General features: G+C 40.4%; 1 protein-coding gene across 11 annotated transcripts in view; it reads left to right on the top strand.

Moving 5' to 3' along the window:
• nfasca (neurofascin homolog (chicken) a) overlaps positions 1-14,304 on the top strand; it is a 96,488-nt gene that overhangs the window by 54,941 nt on the left and 27,243 nt on the right. For 8 of the 11 annotated variants that reach the window (XM_063911131.1, XM_063911134.1, XM_063911138.1 and 5 more), the window contains 12 exons: positions 352-518; positions 1,372-1,519; positions 2,096-2,220; positions 3,776-3,820; positions 4,385-4,486; positions 5,684-5,881; positions 6,621-6,691; positions 6,979-7,201; positions 7,441-7,556; positions 8,332-8,542; positions 8,744-8,866; positions 10,125-10,298. In XM_063911131.1, coding sequence (XP_063767201.1) covers positions 352-518; positions 1,372-1,519; positions 2,096-2,220; positions 3,776-3,820; positions 4,385-4,486; positions 5,684-5,881; positions 6,621-6,691; positions 6,979-7,201; positions 7,441-7,556; positions 8,332-8,542; positions 8,744-8,866; positions 10,125-10,298 — 1,703 coding nt within the window. Of the gene's footprint in view, positions 1-351; positions 519-1,371; positions 1,520-2,095; positions 2,221-3,775; positions 3,821-4,384; positions 4,487-5,683; positions 5,882-6,620; positions 6,692-6,978; positions 7,202-7,440; positions 7,557-8,331; positions 8,543-8,743; positions 8,867-10,124; positions 10,299-11,485; positions 11,513-14,304 lie in introns of all 11 variants that reach the window. The other 3 variants (XM_063911139.1, XM_063911141.1, XM_063911137.1) reach the window with 2 other exon arrangements.

Raw genomic sequence — 14,304 nt, forward strand, 5'->3', positions numbered from 1 at the left:
TTGAGGCAATACAGCCAAAGTTATTTTTTGTACTTTCCAACAAGACCACAAAGGTGTCTGAGCGAGCTCTCGAAGTGCGATATTAGCAGCTGGACTCATGGCTAAATTGAAACACTTGTCATTACATTGTCATTTTGTAAACGCTGTTTTAGGCTACAGTGTCATTTTGTGTCTGTTTGGTTGTTGGTGTGCCGTGGGATTTTTTTTATGAAAAAAATGAACCGGGGCTGAAAACAGGTTGAAAGACACTGCTCTGGAGGACCATGTGTATTAGAGAGAATATATTGAGACAGCGTACTACATTATGGAATTCACTTGTTTATACTCTGTGTGTGTTTAATGTGTGTATAGGTTTAAGAATGGACAGGGCAGTGGGCTGGACGGCGGTCATTACCATGTTTATGTCAATGGCACCCTGGAGATCATACGGGCCAGAATGGAGGACCAGGGGACCTACACCTGTGTGGCCAGAAGCATGCTGGGAAAGGCTGATAACCAGGTCCACCTGGAGGTCAAAGGTCAGTCACCAAATGCTGCTCTCAGACTGATGATGATATTAAATCCAGCTGTAACCGTGCTATAGCTCATGTGCATCATACATGTGCAACAGACCAGTTGTGACTTCTTCATTGATTCCCATTACCTGTTTTGGTAAGAGGACATGTGTGATGTATGAAATTATTTCCTTTCCTTGTGCCAACAGCCCGCAGTGTTGGATATTTTCAAATCTCTTGTGCCTTTTAATGAAACTGCCTTAACTTCTCTTTACTAACGGGTACAATTTAAACTGATCTGGACGAAGGTAAAACAGGTGAACTATTCTGCCAAGATGGGGAGATGATTTTATTATGTCATTACAATTTGTCAGGTTAAATGGCAAGTACAGAACCCCATATTTAAAAAGCAGTCATCAGTTACAAATAGATAAATATGTTTAATCTGCCAGTCCAGGAAGTAGGGGTTCTTATTCTGCTCAGCAGGAGGAGGCGGTCGGAGGGTGTATGGTTGGACTTAAAAGCACAGCACTTTACAATGATGCCGTGCATTTCCTCCAAAATAACTTCTCTAATGAACAAAAGTTTTGTATGTTTGTGTTTATTAACAGCAGATTGTGCTGAAAGTGATGTTATCTCCCCTGGTGCAGATTTAGTGAACTTGCTTCAACAGAAAAGAAAGTGTTTAAGAGCTGTGCTGTGATATTTGTGTGTGTGAGCCTTTTATAAAAGAGTGTGTTCCATCCAGCTGCACCCTGTCAGCCATCAGACACACCTGTCACTCATTCTCCTGGATGCCTCTCAATAACTGAGTTCATGTGGTATGTGTGTGTGACTGTGTGTGTGTGTGTTCCTCTTCAACCTCACTCTACCTCAGAGCCCACACGTATAATCAGGGCCCCAGAGCACCAGTCAGCCATCCGGGGCTCCACGGTTCACCTGGACTGTAAGGTGACCTCTGACCCCAGCCTTCCCGTCACTGTGAGCTGGACCAAGGATGACAAGCCCCTCCACCTGGGCTGGAGGTAACAGCACCTACTCCCTACATTACATCCCCTCTGATGCTGTGAACCAGCAGCTACTGTGTCAGTGATAACAGGAAAAAACATTTTTAAGCAAAGTGGTAATTTTCTCACAAAGAAACTCCCTTAAAGGAATTTAATAAAATAAAGATGGTGTACCACTGGTCCTTAGTTTGCTTCTGATTCATTGAAATGTATATGGGTAATATACTGTAAGTCTAATATTTGGCAGATAAGCAGATTCATTTTGAAACATTAGTTTAATCTTAGTCAACAAAGATGACTTAACTGCACCAAATATAAACATTCTTCCAGGCCTATACATGGTGAAGTTTATATGTAAGGCAGAGTACGTATGGGGCAATGTTCCCAAACAAAAATATAAAATTATTTGCAGATAAGTGACTGTAATAAAACTGTAATCACAGCATAGAATATCTTAGAGAGTAATCCCACTTTGTGTCTTTAAACACTGGACAGTTATTTGATTTTAGCATTGAATGCCCGATCAATTTCACACAAAGAGATGAAATTATTGATGTTTAACAACCAATCCTTTTCTGTGTCTGCCCCCCCCAGGCTGAAGAAAAACAAGCAGTCCCTGACCATCCCTAATGTGAACGAAGGCGATGAGGGCACATACAGCTGCTCTGTTCGATCTGAGATAGACGAGGACTCAGCCTCAGCCCGCCTCACTGTTTTAGGTGCACCCACACTCAGAGCAGCGCTGGACATATATTGTCATTCTATATATAAAATAAGATGTATATAATATTAAAGAAATGTAGTATGTTGTTTAAACTCTAAATAACACAGTAAATGTAGTATGTTGTTTAAACTCTAAATAACACAGTAAATGTAGTATGTTGTTTAAACTCTAAATAACACAGTAAATGTAGTATGTTGTTTAAACTCTAAATAACACAGTAAATGTAGTATGTTGTTTAAACTCTAAATAACAGTGTCATCTTATGTAATTTCCGTGAAACCCAATGTTGTGTAAAGATCTATCTGCAGGTGCTAGTTAAATATCTAAAAGTATAATTTAGATATAGTGTAAAGTCATAGTGAAGTAGAAGCAGGCAGTTTGTCAACAGTGAAAGGCTCAAGTTAAGTGACGGCAAAAATGACCTCTCTTGCCCTCTCCAGCACATATACAGCACACATAAAAACACATATAATGTTTTTATTTTTGTTGTAGTTGTCTTATTTCTTATCTAGATTATCCTTAGATATGCATCTGTTGATGTCCTCAGTTCTTCCTGACACTTTACTATTTTTCAGCTCTACTGTATGTCTTCAAATGGAAATCATGCATGTTTGATACTGTAGTTGCTAAAGTTGACTGAATACTAAAAATACTCACCTAGCTTAGCTTCAACTCTACTTACTGTCGCTGATTGAGCAGTTTGCATGCAGCGTGCTGAGATGCTGTAGTGCTATGTTCTACTGCTGAAGAGAAGCTGTGTTGAAGCTCAGTTTGAACATGCTGTGTGAACATGGTTTTTACATATGAGACTTTCATTAATAATTACCTTAGTCACTGGAACAAGTTATCTGTCAACAGTAAAAATGTGGCCAGCATTCAAAGATGTTTGTAATCATCAAAGACTCAAACCTGTGTCTCCAATCTGATGCTCTGAAAACACTGAACTTCTGACTTTAATTAAATATATTATGTGCACAGATGTCAGATAACTGTATTAGGTTAGTTGAAAGCAATAATATTAAGTTGAACATAATCTTTTTTTTTGAAACTTAATATTATTGCTTTCCATCCATCCATCCATCCATCCATCCATCCATCCATCCATCCATCCATCCATCCATCCATCCATCCATCCATCCATCCATCCATCCATCCATCCATCCATCCATCCATCCATCCATCCATCCATCCATCCATCTTCAACAAGGTTCCAGACAACACAGCCCCAAGGTTCATCGGGGCACACAAACCTCTCCACCACGATAAGGTGCTGGTTCTCGGAAAGGAACCTAACCTCATACAGTTATGTGAAATCTGTTGACATAAATCATTTAATTAAGTCAACGTTTCAGTTTCTTCAGTGTGATCAATACGAAGTCTCACATGTAAATATGATGATCATATGATCAAACTGGAGTTTAGTGCTCTAACCTGTATTAATATAATACTAAATGACATAAATTATTGTGCTCCTTTGCTGGTAGACTAACCTGCAAACTCTAACCTTTACTCCCACTTCCTGGTCCCTGAATCCCCTCCCCCCCAAACAGAGGAAGCCTCCCTCCACCCCTCAGTCTCTAGTGCCTTGCCTCCAGGTAACACACGGCTCGGTGGAAATCTGTTTGTCTGTTCTTTCTTTTCTGTCTTGATGTTTTTTTCTGCTTGTCGTCTTATTTTTTACTTTTTTAAAATGTTGCCTAATATAATATTTATTATAAGAGATTTGTTTTGGTTTGGCAAATGTTACGTTTCTCCATGTCTTTGAGAGGTGAGACTAATTTGTACACGACATGCATGCATCACCATCCATCCTGTCAACTCATTTACTCTCATATTCTAAAAAGGTTTGTGCAGACGGCTCACGATGAATGAATCCATATTTCCCATAATTTTGAGTTGGATTTGTATTAACAGAGGAGTCCCTCATTTCACTTGCTGATATATTAACAATCGAAACAAGATACATTGTTTCATTTGTGTTTCATGGAACTTGGGGGAGATTTTGAGTTGTTATTGTGTATCTTGATTTAAGATTGATTGATGGATAAGGAAATGAAATCATAAACTCTTAAGTATGAGTGACGTGTTCAGCATGCCTGTAGTTGCCTGCATGTGTGTGTGTGAGTGTGACCCGTGTCTAAGTTCCGTTTTCTCTGCAGACCGTCCGGACCCTCCCATGGATCTGGATCTATCGGACCCCGCGGCCCGCAGTGTTCGCCTCACCTGGATCCCCGGAAACGAACACAGGAGTCCAATCACAGGTCAGTACACACACACACACACACACACACACACACACACACACACACACACACACACACACACACACACACACACACACACACACACACACACACACACACACACACACACAGAGGACAAGGAATTCCTCACTGCGCACATCACACGTCAGACTAAGTCATCATGAGTGAATAAACCATCACAGCCTTCCTTGCAGTGTTTCTGCTTCCTCTCTGTTGAGATGCACTCACACTCTTCATGGTCCTGCATGGACTGAGGGTTACTGCCACCAAGAGGACGCATGCTGAACAACATGCCTGTCACACCGTGATAAAAGGAGGCAAATTATTTGAGACTTTAGAAAACCCCAACAAGTAACCTTATTTTGATTAAATATCTGTGGTGCATTCAAAGGACACAACATTTTTGGTGCCCGTGAGAAAGTTAGAGCTCTAGGATTCATAGAGGAAACTGAATTGAAACACACACACACACACACACACGGCTCAGTCACCTGTCCAGGACACACTAGGAGGTTATTTTATTAAACTTGTTTCACATTTCTTATAATGTGTCTTGATATTCAAAGGGCTAATCAATATGAGAAAATCACATGACATTAATAGAATAGAATTACTTTATTGATCCCAATTTGGGAAATGTTTATGTTGCAGCAGCATAAAAACAATGCAATGTAGTTACAATACAATAAAATAAAAAAATATATACATTTGTGACAAAAAATCTACAGAAAATATTAACAAAAACAAAATGTAAATCTAAATATTGATAATGTAACGATATTGTAGGGTTGGCTATTGATGCTTTGACAAATAATTACACAATGGGTGTTTGATAAATAACCATCATTAATAAGGATGAGGTGACCAGGTGGGTACAGGAAAATAATAAAAGGCTGAGTGAATTAATGTAAATTCAGAAAAATTACATGATTGCACTGCCTTTTTAAACTATTAAAAGACAACAATTACAGTATCCCAAATCTAAGACAATATCCAGTCTCATATCACAAATTGATTCTAAATCCATATTTAGCCCAGCCCCCACAAGCATAGCCTGAGCCTTTGTGTCTGTGAAAGTGTGGCAGCTTTAGTGTAGCTGATTACTGAAGAGAGGGCTGTAATGACTCCTGAGGAACATGGAATGCTTTAGCAGTAGGTGGTCTGCGTCTCCTCACACCGGCTGTGTCTCTGCAGAGTTCCTGGTCCAGTTCGAGGAGGACCGCTGGGAGCCCGGCAGGTGGCAGGATCTGTCCTCTTACCCCGGAGACCTGAACTCTGTCATCCTGCAGCTCGCCCCCTTCGTCAACTACCAGTTCAGAGTCATCGCCATCAACTCAGTGGGCCAGAGCCCCCCCAGCCGGCCCTCCCCACGATACAAGACCAGCGGAGCGGGTGAGGAGCAACACATTCACCCCTCTGACATCATCTGCTTCTGTGTGTTTGAAGACTTCTAGGTTACATGTCTTCACCTCAGATAATTACTTCCTGTTCTTTACACAAAACCACTGTTGACCTTTGATTTGAAGTAGAGGATGTGTCCTTTTAAATATAGCTTTTCAAGCCTGTAAGGTAATATCCTCAGCTGCTTTTATTATGGTAAAAAAAATACAAAAATAAATGTAACATATAGCCAATTATTATGCTGTAATTGTGCAGCCTTGCTAGAATTTCTTTCTAAATGTATTTATTGTGTATTATGCAATGCTCAAGCCATACTTTTTAATACCTTATATACCAGATGCATCTACTAATATCGACAACTCTTAAGTACAACTTCATAATCATATCATATTCTACCTTGGGGTATGTTGTTGTATTTTTATATAACATATGATAGTAATGTTCTGTAATATATATTTTGCTGCTACTAACCACAACATCAAGTCACTAAGCCTGTGATGGAATTGCTCTATATATTTAATAGTTTAAAACTTCTGATCTTGGGTATATGATTTATATTGTTACTTGAATTGCTGAAGTATAGTTGTTTACCTCTCTGTCTCTCCTTGGCCGGGTTGTGAAGCTATTTGCTGTAAAGTAAAAGAGAGTCAATACATGTTTGTCAGTTGTTAATCAGGTTTGTTGCAGTTGGTGTTGTCTAATCTGAGTGAATTGTTTGATGTTAAAAAAGCCCCAGATGCTATTCCCAGAGGACTCCGAGGATGGGGATCCAAGAAGGACAATATGGAGATCAGCTGGGAGGTAAGACATGCTAAAGGCAGGGCATTGCTATTGTAAGTAATGTGAATGATGCATTATTCTGATCATGGATGGAAATGGGACGGTAAAATCAAGTGGTACAATTTATAGAAGTATTAGTTGTTTTAATAGTGGTTTTTGAAAATGATCATTTTAAACAGTTTGAACTTCCATGAAACAGGTGGCTACTGGCTAACTGTTCATCTTGTATTTCATGTTAAAGAAGAAAAAACACTATATTCAGAAAACATTCATATGTGCATTAATGGTACACCTTCTGTTTTCTCCAGCCTCTGCTGGATCTGGAGAGAAACGGCCCCAACCTGCACTACAGTGTGTGGTGGAGGAGGAAGGATGCGGGAGAGGAGTGGAGCAATGTGACCACAGCGGGGCCCAAACATGTCGTCCTCAACACAGACACCTACGTGCCTTACGAGATCAAAATCCAGGCCAGGAACGAGTTTGGGCAGGGGCCCGAGTCCAACATGGTCACTGGGTTCTCTGGAGAGGACAGTGAGTACTGCATACCAGTTTTTGAAAGCCAATAGAGAGTAGATTTTTCAGACTAAAGCTGGTTCATATTTTGAGTTGAAGCTTTTCAGGATGAGGTTATACTCAGCCTCTTACAATATCATTGTTAAATCTTGCTCCTAAAATAGCTTTTCAGCCATTAGCCCTGACAGAACTAGTTTATTTTTCTATGAACAGAACTGCACCTTTACAACATAACATGCCCCTTTTCCTGTATTCAGATCCCACCGACGCTCCCACTGACCTGCGGGTGTCAAAGGCTGACAGCACCAAGGTGAACCTTCACTGGGGGCCCGTAGACCTGAGCTCTGTGCAGGGGGAGTTCAAGGAGTACAGGGTGAGACTGGCTCTATTTCTCGAATGTGATGAACCCACTGGGGAGTTTGGGTAAAACAGATGTGGCGTGTTATGCTAAACTATTTACTAGTGATAACTTAATAGGGAGAAATAATGAACTTTTGTTATATTTTCTTTTGGTTCGTGGGAAGAACTTTTGCATTTTAGTTAGAGTTTAGATAGCAACACTGTTTATTGTCATTGTTAATTAGTTTCAGACAATCGGCAGTAACTGTCAGTATTGCTACATTAACAGTGCATGTGCTACGAGAGTGTTACATAAAGAAGTGAGAATCTGTGTACAGACTTTTTTTAACTTTATTAATCAAGAGTCATTTACAAAGCTTTAACATAAACAGATTACGTCCAACAAAAAAAAACATAATTAACAACAGAGCAAGGGTCTATTCAAATAAGTAACGTAAAGAAGTCAAATAATTAGTTTCTGAGTGTTACTTTCCTTCCTGTAATGAAGTGATTTTGCATACATTTTAAGTTTGATCTTTCATCCAGTGAAGTGGGGCTTCATTTTTAGATATATGCACTATATATGAAGTGCTTGCTTAACTAGATCAAATAATTAACCAGAATTTCCACCCGCAAACTGTCGTAGTTTGCGCTGTAGTGTGTATGTGGACCTGAATGTTGCTTTCTGCATCGTTCAGAAAAACCTTACAATTAAATGTGTCGCACCGAAGTGAGCCGGTGAGACTCTGATTCTCCGTTTCTCTAGTTTCCTCTCCACCAACCATTAACCACTTCCTTCTCTTTCCCAGTTGTACTACTGGCGTGAGTCCAGTCTGGTGCCAGGTCTGCTGGTCAGTAAGGAGAAGCAGATCAAAGGTTTCTACAGCGTCGTTGCAGAGCCGTCTGGAGTCCTCAGCGACCTGGTGCCCTTCTCTAAATACAAGATGTTCATGGTGGTGGCCAACAACGGCTTTGAGGGTCCGCCCAGCAACACGGTGGAGATCACCACCAAGGAGGGGGGTGAGGACCTCACTACTGATATATTACATTCAACAGAAACCACATCTCATGTAGTGTCACAAAAGGGTTCATACACACTTCTTAATATGCACAACAAGACCTCAACCCTAAGGCCAGAATTCAAATTTACTATGGCAGTATCTTTTAAACGCCTTTGTCTCTGACTACCCTTTCCTGTTTTGTGTGTGTCTGTGATTTTAGTGCCGGATGCTCCCAAGTTCTTCAGAATCAACAGGAGAGGTTTTGACACCATCCACCTCCAATGGGAAAAACCACTAGAGCCCAACGGCATCCTGATTGGATACCAGCTCAAGTACCAGACAGGTGAGCTGCGCACATTCATCAGATAAACATATCTCAGACAAATACAGACCTTCAGCCCTGCAGACAGAAAGCATTATGTAACCGGGTAGATCCACGTTGTGATGATTTGAACAGTTGGAACTTTATAGGTGTTGGTCAGGGTTTTTTAATAGTTTTTATTTAACCCTTGTTATGTCTTTCTTTCAACTGTTCAACTTTTGGCTTACATAGTACATAATGTATACATATTAACCCAAATCTGTGTTAAACCTTTTAAACCAACTTTTAAAAGGACAACAGGAAGGTTCAGTAACTTGCATTTTGACCACACTTCTTTACAGAATGAGTGAAATCACTTTTACACACCACCGATTTAAGAAGTCACAGTAAAGATGACCAGTCAGGAGGAAGCACATGATAACTGTGTAGAAGCAGGCTCGCCATTTAAAATGTTCCAGAGGTGAAAGAAGTACTCAGATCTTGTTCTTGAGTAAAGTAGAAGTACTCAGATCTTGTTCTTGAGTAAAGTAGAAGTACTCAGATCTTGTACTTGAGTAAAAGTAGAAGTACTCAGGTCTTGTACTTGAGTAAAAGTAGAAGTACTCAGATCTTGTACTTGAGTAAAAGTAGAAGTACTCTGATCTTGTACTTGAGTAAAAGTAGAAGTACTCAGATCTTGTACTTGAGTGAAAGTAGAAGTACTCAGATCTTGTACTTGAGTAAAGTAGAAGTACTCAGATCTTGTACTTGAGTAAAGTAGAAGTACCAGAGTGTAGGAATACTCTGTCACAGTAAAAGTCCTGCATTCTAAATGTTCCTCCAGTGAAAGTAGAAAGTACTGTCATCTAAATGTACTTAAAGTAGCGACAGTAAAAGTAGTCATTGTTTGATTGGTCCATTTCAGAATAATATCTCTGATATGTTTTATAATTATTGATCATTAAAGTGTTCTCAGAGCTGGTAAAGGTGCAGCTAGTTTGAATGGCTTTGTATACTGCAGGGTAGCTGCTGGATTTACTGCAGGTGAACTAAAGTCTGATTTAAGGGCTGATTATATTTACCATCATTAATCCAGATCTGTAACTAAAGGTATTAAATACATGCAGTGGAGCAAAAGGTCATTCATTATCTATGATTTGTAGTGGAGTAGAAGTACAAAGTAGCATGAAATGGAAAGTTTAACTCTCCACATTTTACTTAAGTACAGAACTTGAGTAAATCTGATCATTTGCAGAACATTCTGACCCTCTGTCCTTCCTCTGTGAATGTGTGTGTGTAGTGAACGCCTCCAGGGTGGACCGCCCCCAGTTGGAGACTTTCTCTCCTAATGTGACAGACTTCAGCCTCCGCCTGCCGGACCGATCCACCCGCTTCAAGTTCTTCCTGTCAGCGCTCACTCAGGTGGGGGCGGGGAAGGTGTTTGCTGAGGAGTCCCCACACTTCACCAATGAAGGTGATTATTTATACTAACACCAAACACAGTCAGTGTTCCCATAAAGAGGTGCTGCTAGTTGAGGGTGAGAGCATCTGACACAATAAAGCTCATGCAGCCACAGGAGGTAAAAGAACATGGCAATTTATTTTTTTACATTTAATTATTTAATGAATTAATGAAAGAAAGCCACTCAGACACATTTTAAAGCTCAGTGGTTATATTATTGTCAACCGCTTTGGGCCATTGATTTGAAATGATAAGGATGAGAACATATTGCTAATAACGAATAGTTCGTTTTAGTTTTTTTAGTGTATACAAAGCCTGATGTAGATTATCTGTCTGTGTCTTAGAGCCTAATTGTTTTTAAAACTCTTTAATCACATACATTTTTCTTTACTTAATGTTTGCTTTAACCTACAGCAACCAGCTGTGTTTTACTCATTCGTAAGAATGAAATAGAGTCATTGGTAGGGAACAAAAACAGACCAGTATATTATTATTCTGTAATGCATTTCATAACAGTAATTGAGTTTTTAAAACTTTAATTAGTTAATTTCTGATAATTATACAAAAGGTATGTTTAGAACTGTAACCTCTCTGCTGCATCGAATCTGTTTCCTTTCTTCTGCCTGGCAACCAGACTGGCTCAATACTGTGTCTACATCGTGAGAGTTCGGCTGTTTGAAACACTGGAACGTGTGTGTGTGTGTGTGTGTGACAGACAAACACATAGAAATAGAAACTGAGTGAGGTTCTTAAGTAAACACTGGCCTCTTTGTTTGCATCAGACAGAGAAAGAACTGATCTGTTACTGATGGATGAACATGTTGATACACATACACACACACACACACACACACACACACACACACACACACACACACACACACACACACACACACACACACACACACACACACACACACACACACACACACACACACACACACACACAAACAAACAAACACAATCTTTTCCCACTGATTTTCCACAGCGCAGTAGAGGTGAGAGAATGTGGCTTCCTGCTGCTCACACTTGTCCACATTGAGCAATTGTCATCATGGCTTTTTTCTCCAGGAGATAGTTGAGGTACATTTGAAACTTTGACGGAAACCTATTCCTCAAAACCCGAGAAGATGTTGTCCGTTTTGGTCCTCTTACACCTCTCCCCTCTCCCCTGTCTCCTTTTCTGTTTCTGTTGGCAGACAACATTACTGACTCTACAGGCCTAGGTAATGGAGAATGAGAAGCACGGAGAGCCTGTTGCCTTTCCTTATTCCGCCCCCCCTGCCCCCCCTGCCCCTCCATATCTGTCTCCCTACTGCTCATCTTCCCGCTAGGCAGCAGTGCAGTCCACCTTCATTGTATAATCCATCAGGGTGCAGCTCACCCTGCAGGCGCAGAGGGCGCTGCTACACTAGTTTTAACCCCATCAGGAGAACTCAGGTCTGCCTTTCATTTCACTCCGTCAGTAAGCAGCGTGCGGTACCCCACAGGAAGCTGTTCCGTCCCTGCGTAGTCAACATATTCATGCAACAGAGCCTTCTTCAATGATTACTGTTTATCAGGATCAGCAGAAACAGCTTGAAGGCACTCTCAATAATCCCAGTTCTGAGATCTTCTAAAACAAATGTTAACACCACATCCACCATTATGTCAAAATGAGTCATTCATCACTTTTGAACTGTAAAATGTTTGCACAACTGATCTGTAGACATGCTAGCTCAGTAGTTATGCTGTTATAAAATAAACATCATAGGTATATGGGATAGACTTTCTGCATTCGGACTGTCCTGCTGTCTTTTCCTCTCTCATCTCTCCCCCTGCCTGATAGCCTCCGCTCATCCCCACCCGCTGCTGTGTGCTGTCAGGGATTGAAGCAGCCAACTCAATATATAAGGTCATCTTTAGCTGGTTGAGTCAGTGAAATTACATGAGTTACATGAGAATCACATACAGTATTTTACCTTTTCTAATTCTGTAGTGGCACAGGAATGATCCGGTCCTAAAACCCTGATATGAGTCAGCACACCAATTCCGGTTACTTTGTCTCAAACTCTACAGTTTCCTTAGATATGTTTTTGGTTGTTCGCCTGAAAATAAATATGTGGTTAACGTAAGCTGACACAATTTCACGTTTTGTTCTACGACATAAAATATGTTAGTAAATACAACACTGCGAATTTCCAAAGCTTCTTTTTGTCATGAAAACAGCGGTTGCTAACAAGTGTCTAAATGAGACTAAACGTCATCACGCTGGACATTAGCCGCCTTTAGCTTACTGGTGGTGACACAGTCATGTGACTGTGAGGTACTTTGTTTAAAGCCTAACGTTTGCTTTTTACTTCTGCCGATTGCATTTATGCTACAAAAATGAAAAAGTGGTGTTAGTATGTGAAAATTATCCCGCTGAACAAAACGTGTTTTATTATAAATATGTTATTCGCCACAAATCTAATATTCTGCAATATTCTAAAATCCAAAGGAAACATTCTAAATGCTTTCCTACAAAACTATGTCATCACTGCACCACTCTGTAATCTACTAGATAGACTTCACTATGAGGTCGAACACCCTAAAGCTTCTGTAGAACCCTCCTTTAAACTATTTGTATGCTATATTGACCTTTGAATTTGGATTTCTCCACCAATCCCTGATACCACACACCTTAATGCAATCTAACAGCATCACTGCCTCCTCCTCCTGCCATTGGACACAAGCTAGCCTTGTGTAGCAACTGATGTGTTCGGATCCGTATTTGTCATTGGATACAAAATGATGATGACTCTGCAGTAGTGTTGTAGTCAAGTCACTATGCCTCTAGTTCAAGTCCAGGTTCAAGTCTCCAGTGTTCAAGTCCGAGTCAAGTCCAAGTCATTAATAAAATGTCCAAGTCGAGTCCGAGTCGAGTCCACTACTCATCCAAGTCAATTCCGAGTCGAGTCCCTATTGATCAAGTCCGAGGCCAAGTCCAGCACTAAAGTAAGCATACATGTTGTTAAACTTAAAAAAACAAACAACTGTGGTCCCGCAGCTCATAGGCGTATCCTAATGGCGGGCGCTATGAACTTTCATATGCATTTTACCGTTTAACGCACTAGTGCTCATAACTACACTCCTGTCCTCTTAATAATAACACTCACAAAAAATGCAACTCTCATGTGCTTTATTTGCACATACATAACCATGTATTTTATCATGAATAGCTTATTTACAAAAAGGCTGGCTGCACCAAAGTTAAGCATAGAAGTTGAAAAACATAACACTCACAGAAATGCAAAACTCTAATGTGCTTTATTTAATGTGCTTTTAACACAAATACAGCAGGAAAACAAGTATTGAACGCATCAATTTAACAAGCAACTAGTTTATCCATGTAAGAGAGAGACACAGCAGGTGACAGAGAGAGACAGTAAGTGTAAGAGAGAGGGACAGTAAGTGTAAGAGAGAGACAGTAAGTGTAAGAGAGAGAGAGAGACAGTAAGTGTAAGAGAGAGACAGTAAGTGTAAGAGAGAGACAGTAAGTGTAAGAGAGAGACAGTAGGTAGAGAGACAGTAAGTGTAAGAGAGAGACACAGCAGGTGACAGAGAGAGACAGTAAGTGTAAGAGAGAGACAGAGACAGTCATTGTAAAAGAGAGACAGCAGGTGACAGAGAGGCAGTAAGTGTAAGAGAGAGACAGTAAGTGTAAGAGAGAGACAGCAGCTGACAGAGAGAGACAGTAAGTGTAAGAGAGAGACACAGCAGGTGACAGAGAGAGACAGTAAGTGTAAGAGAGAGACAGTAAGTGTAAGAGAGAGACAGTAAGTGTAAGAGAGAGACAGTAAGTGTAAGAGAGAGACACAGCAGGTGACAGAGAGAGACAGTAAGTGTAAGAGAGAGACAGAAACAGTAATTGTAAAAGAGAGACAGCAGGTGACAGAGAGACAGTAAGTGTAAGAGAGAGACAGTAAGTGTAAGAGAGAGACACAGCAGGTGACAGAGAGAGACAGTAAGTGTAAGAGAGAGACAGAGACAGTAATTG

The sequence above is a fragment of the Eleginops maclovinus genome, chromosome 20, assembly GCF_036324505.1.
Source record: "Eleginops maclovinus isolate JMC-PN-2008 ecotype Puerto Natales chromosome 20, JC_Emac_rtc_rv5, whole genome shotgun sequence".
In the NCBI taxonomy this organism is placed as follows: Eukaryota; Metazoa; Chordata; class Actinopteri; order Perciformes; family Eleginopidae; genus Eleginops; species Eleginops maclovinus.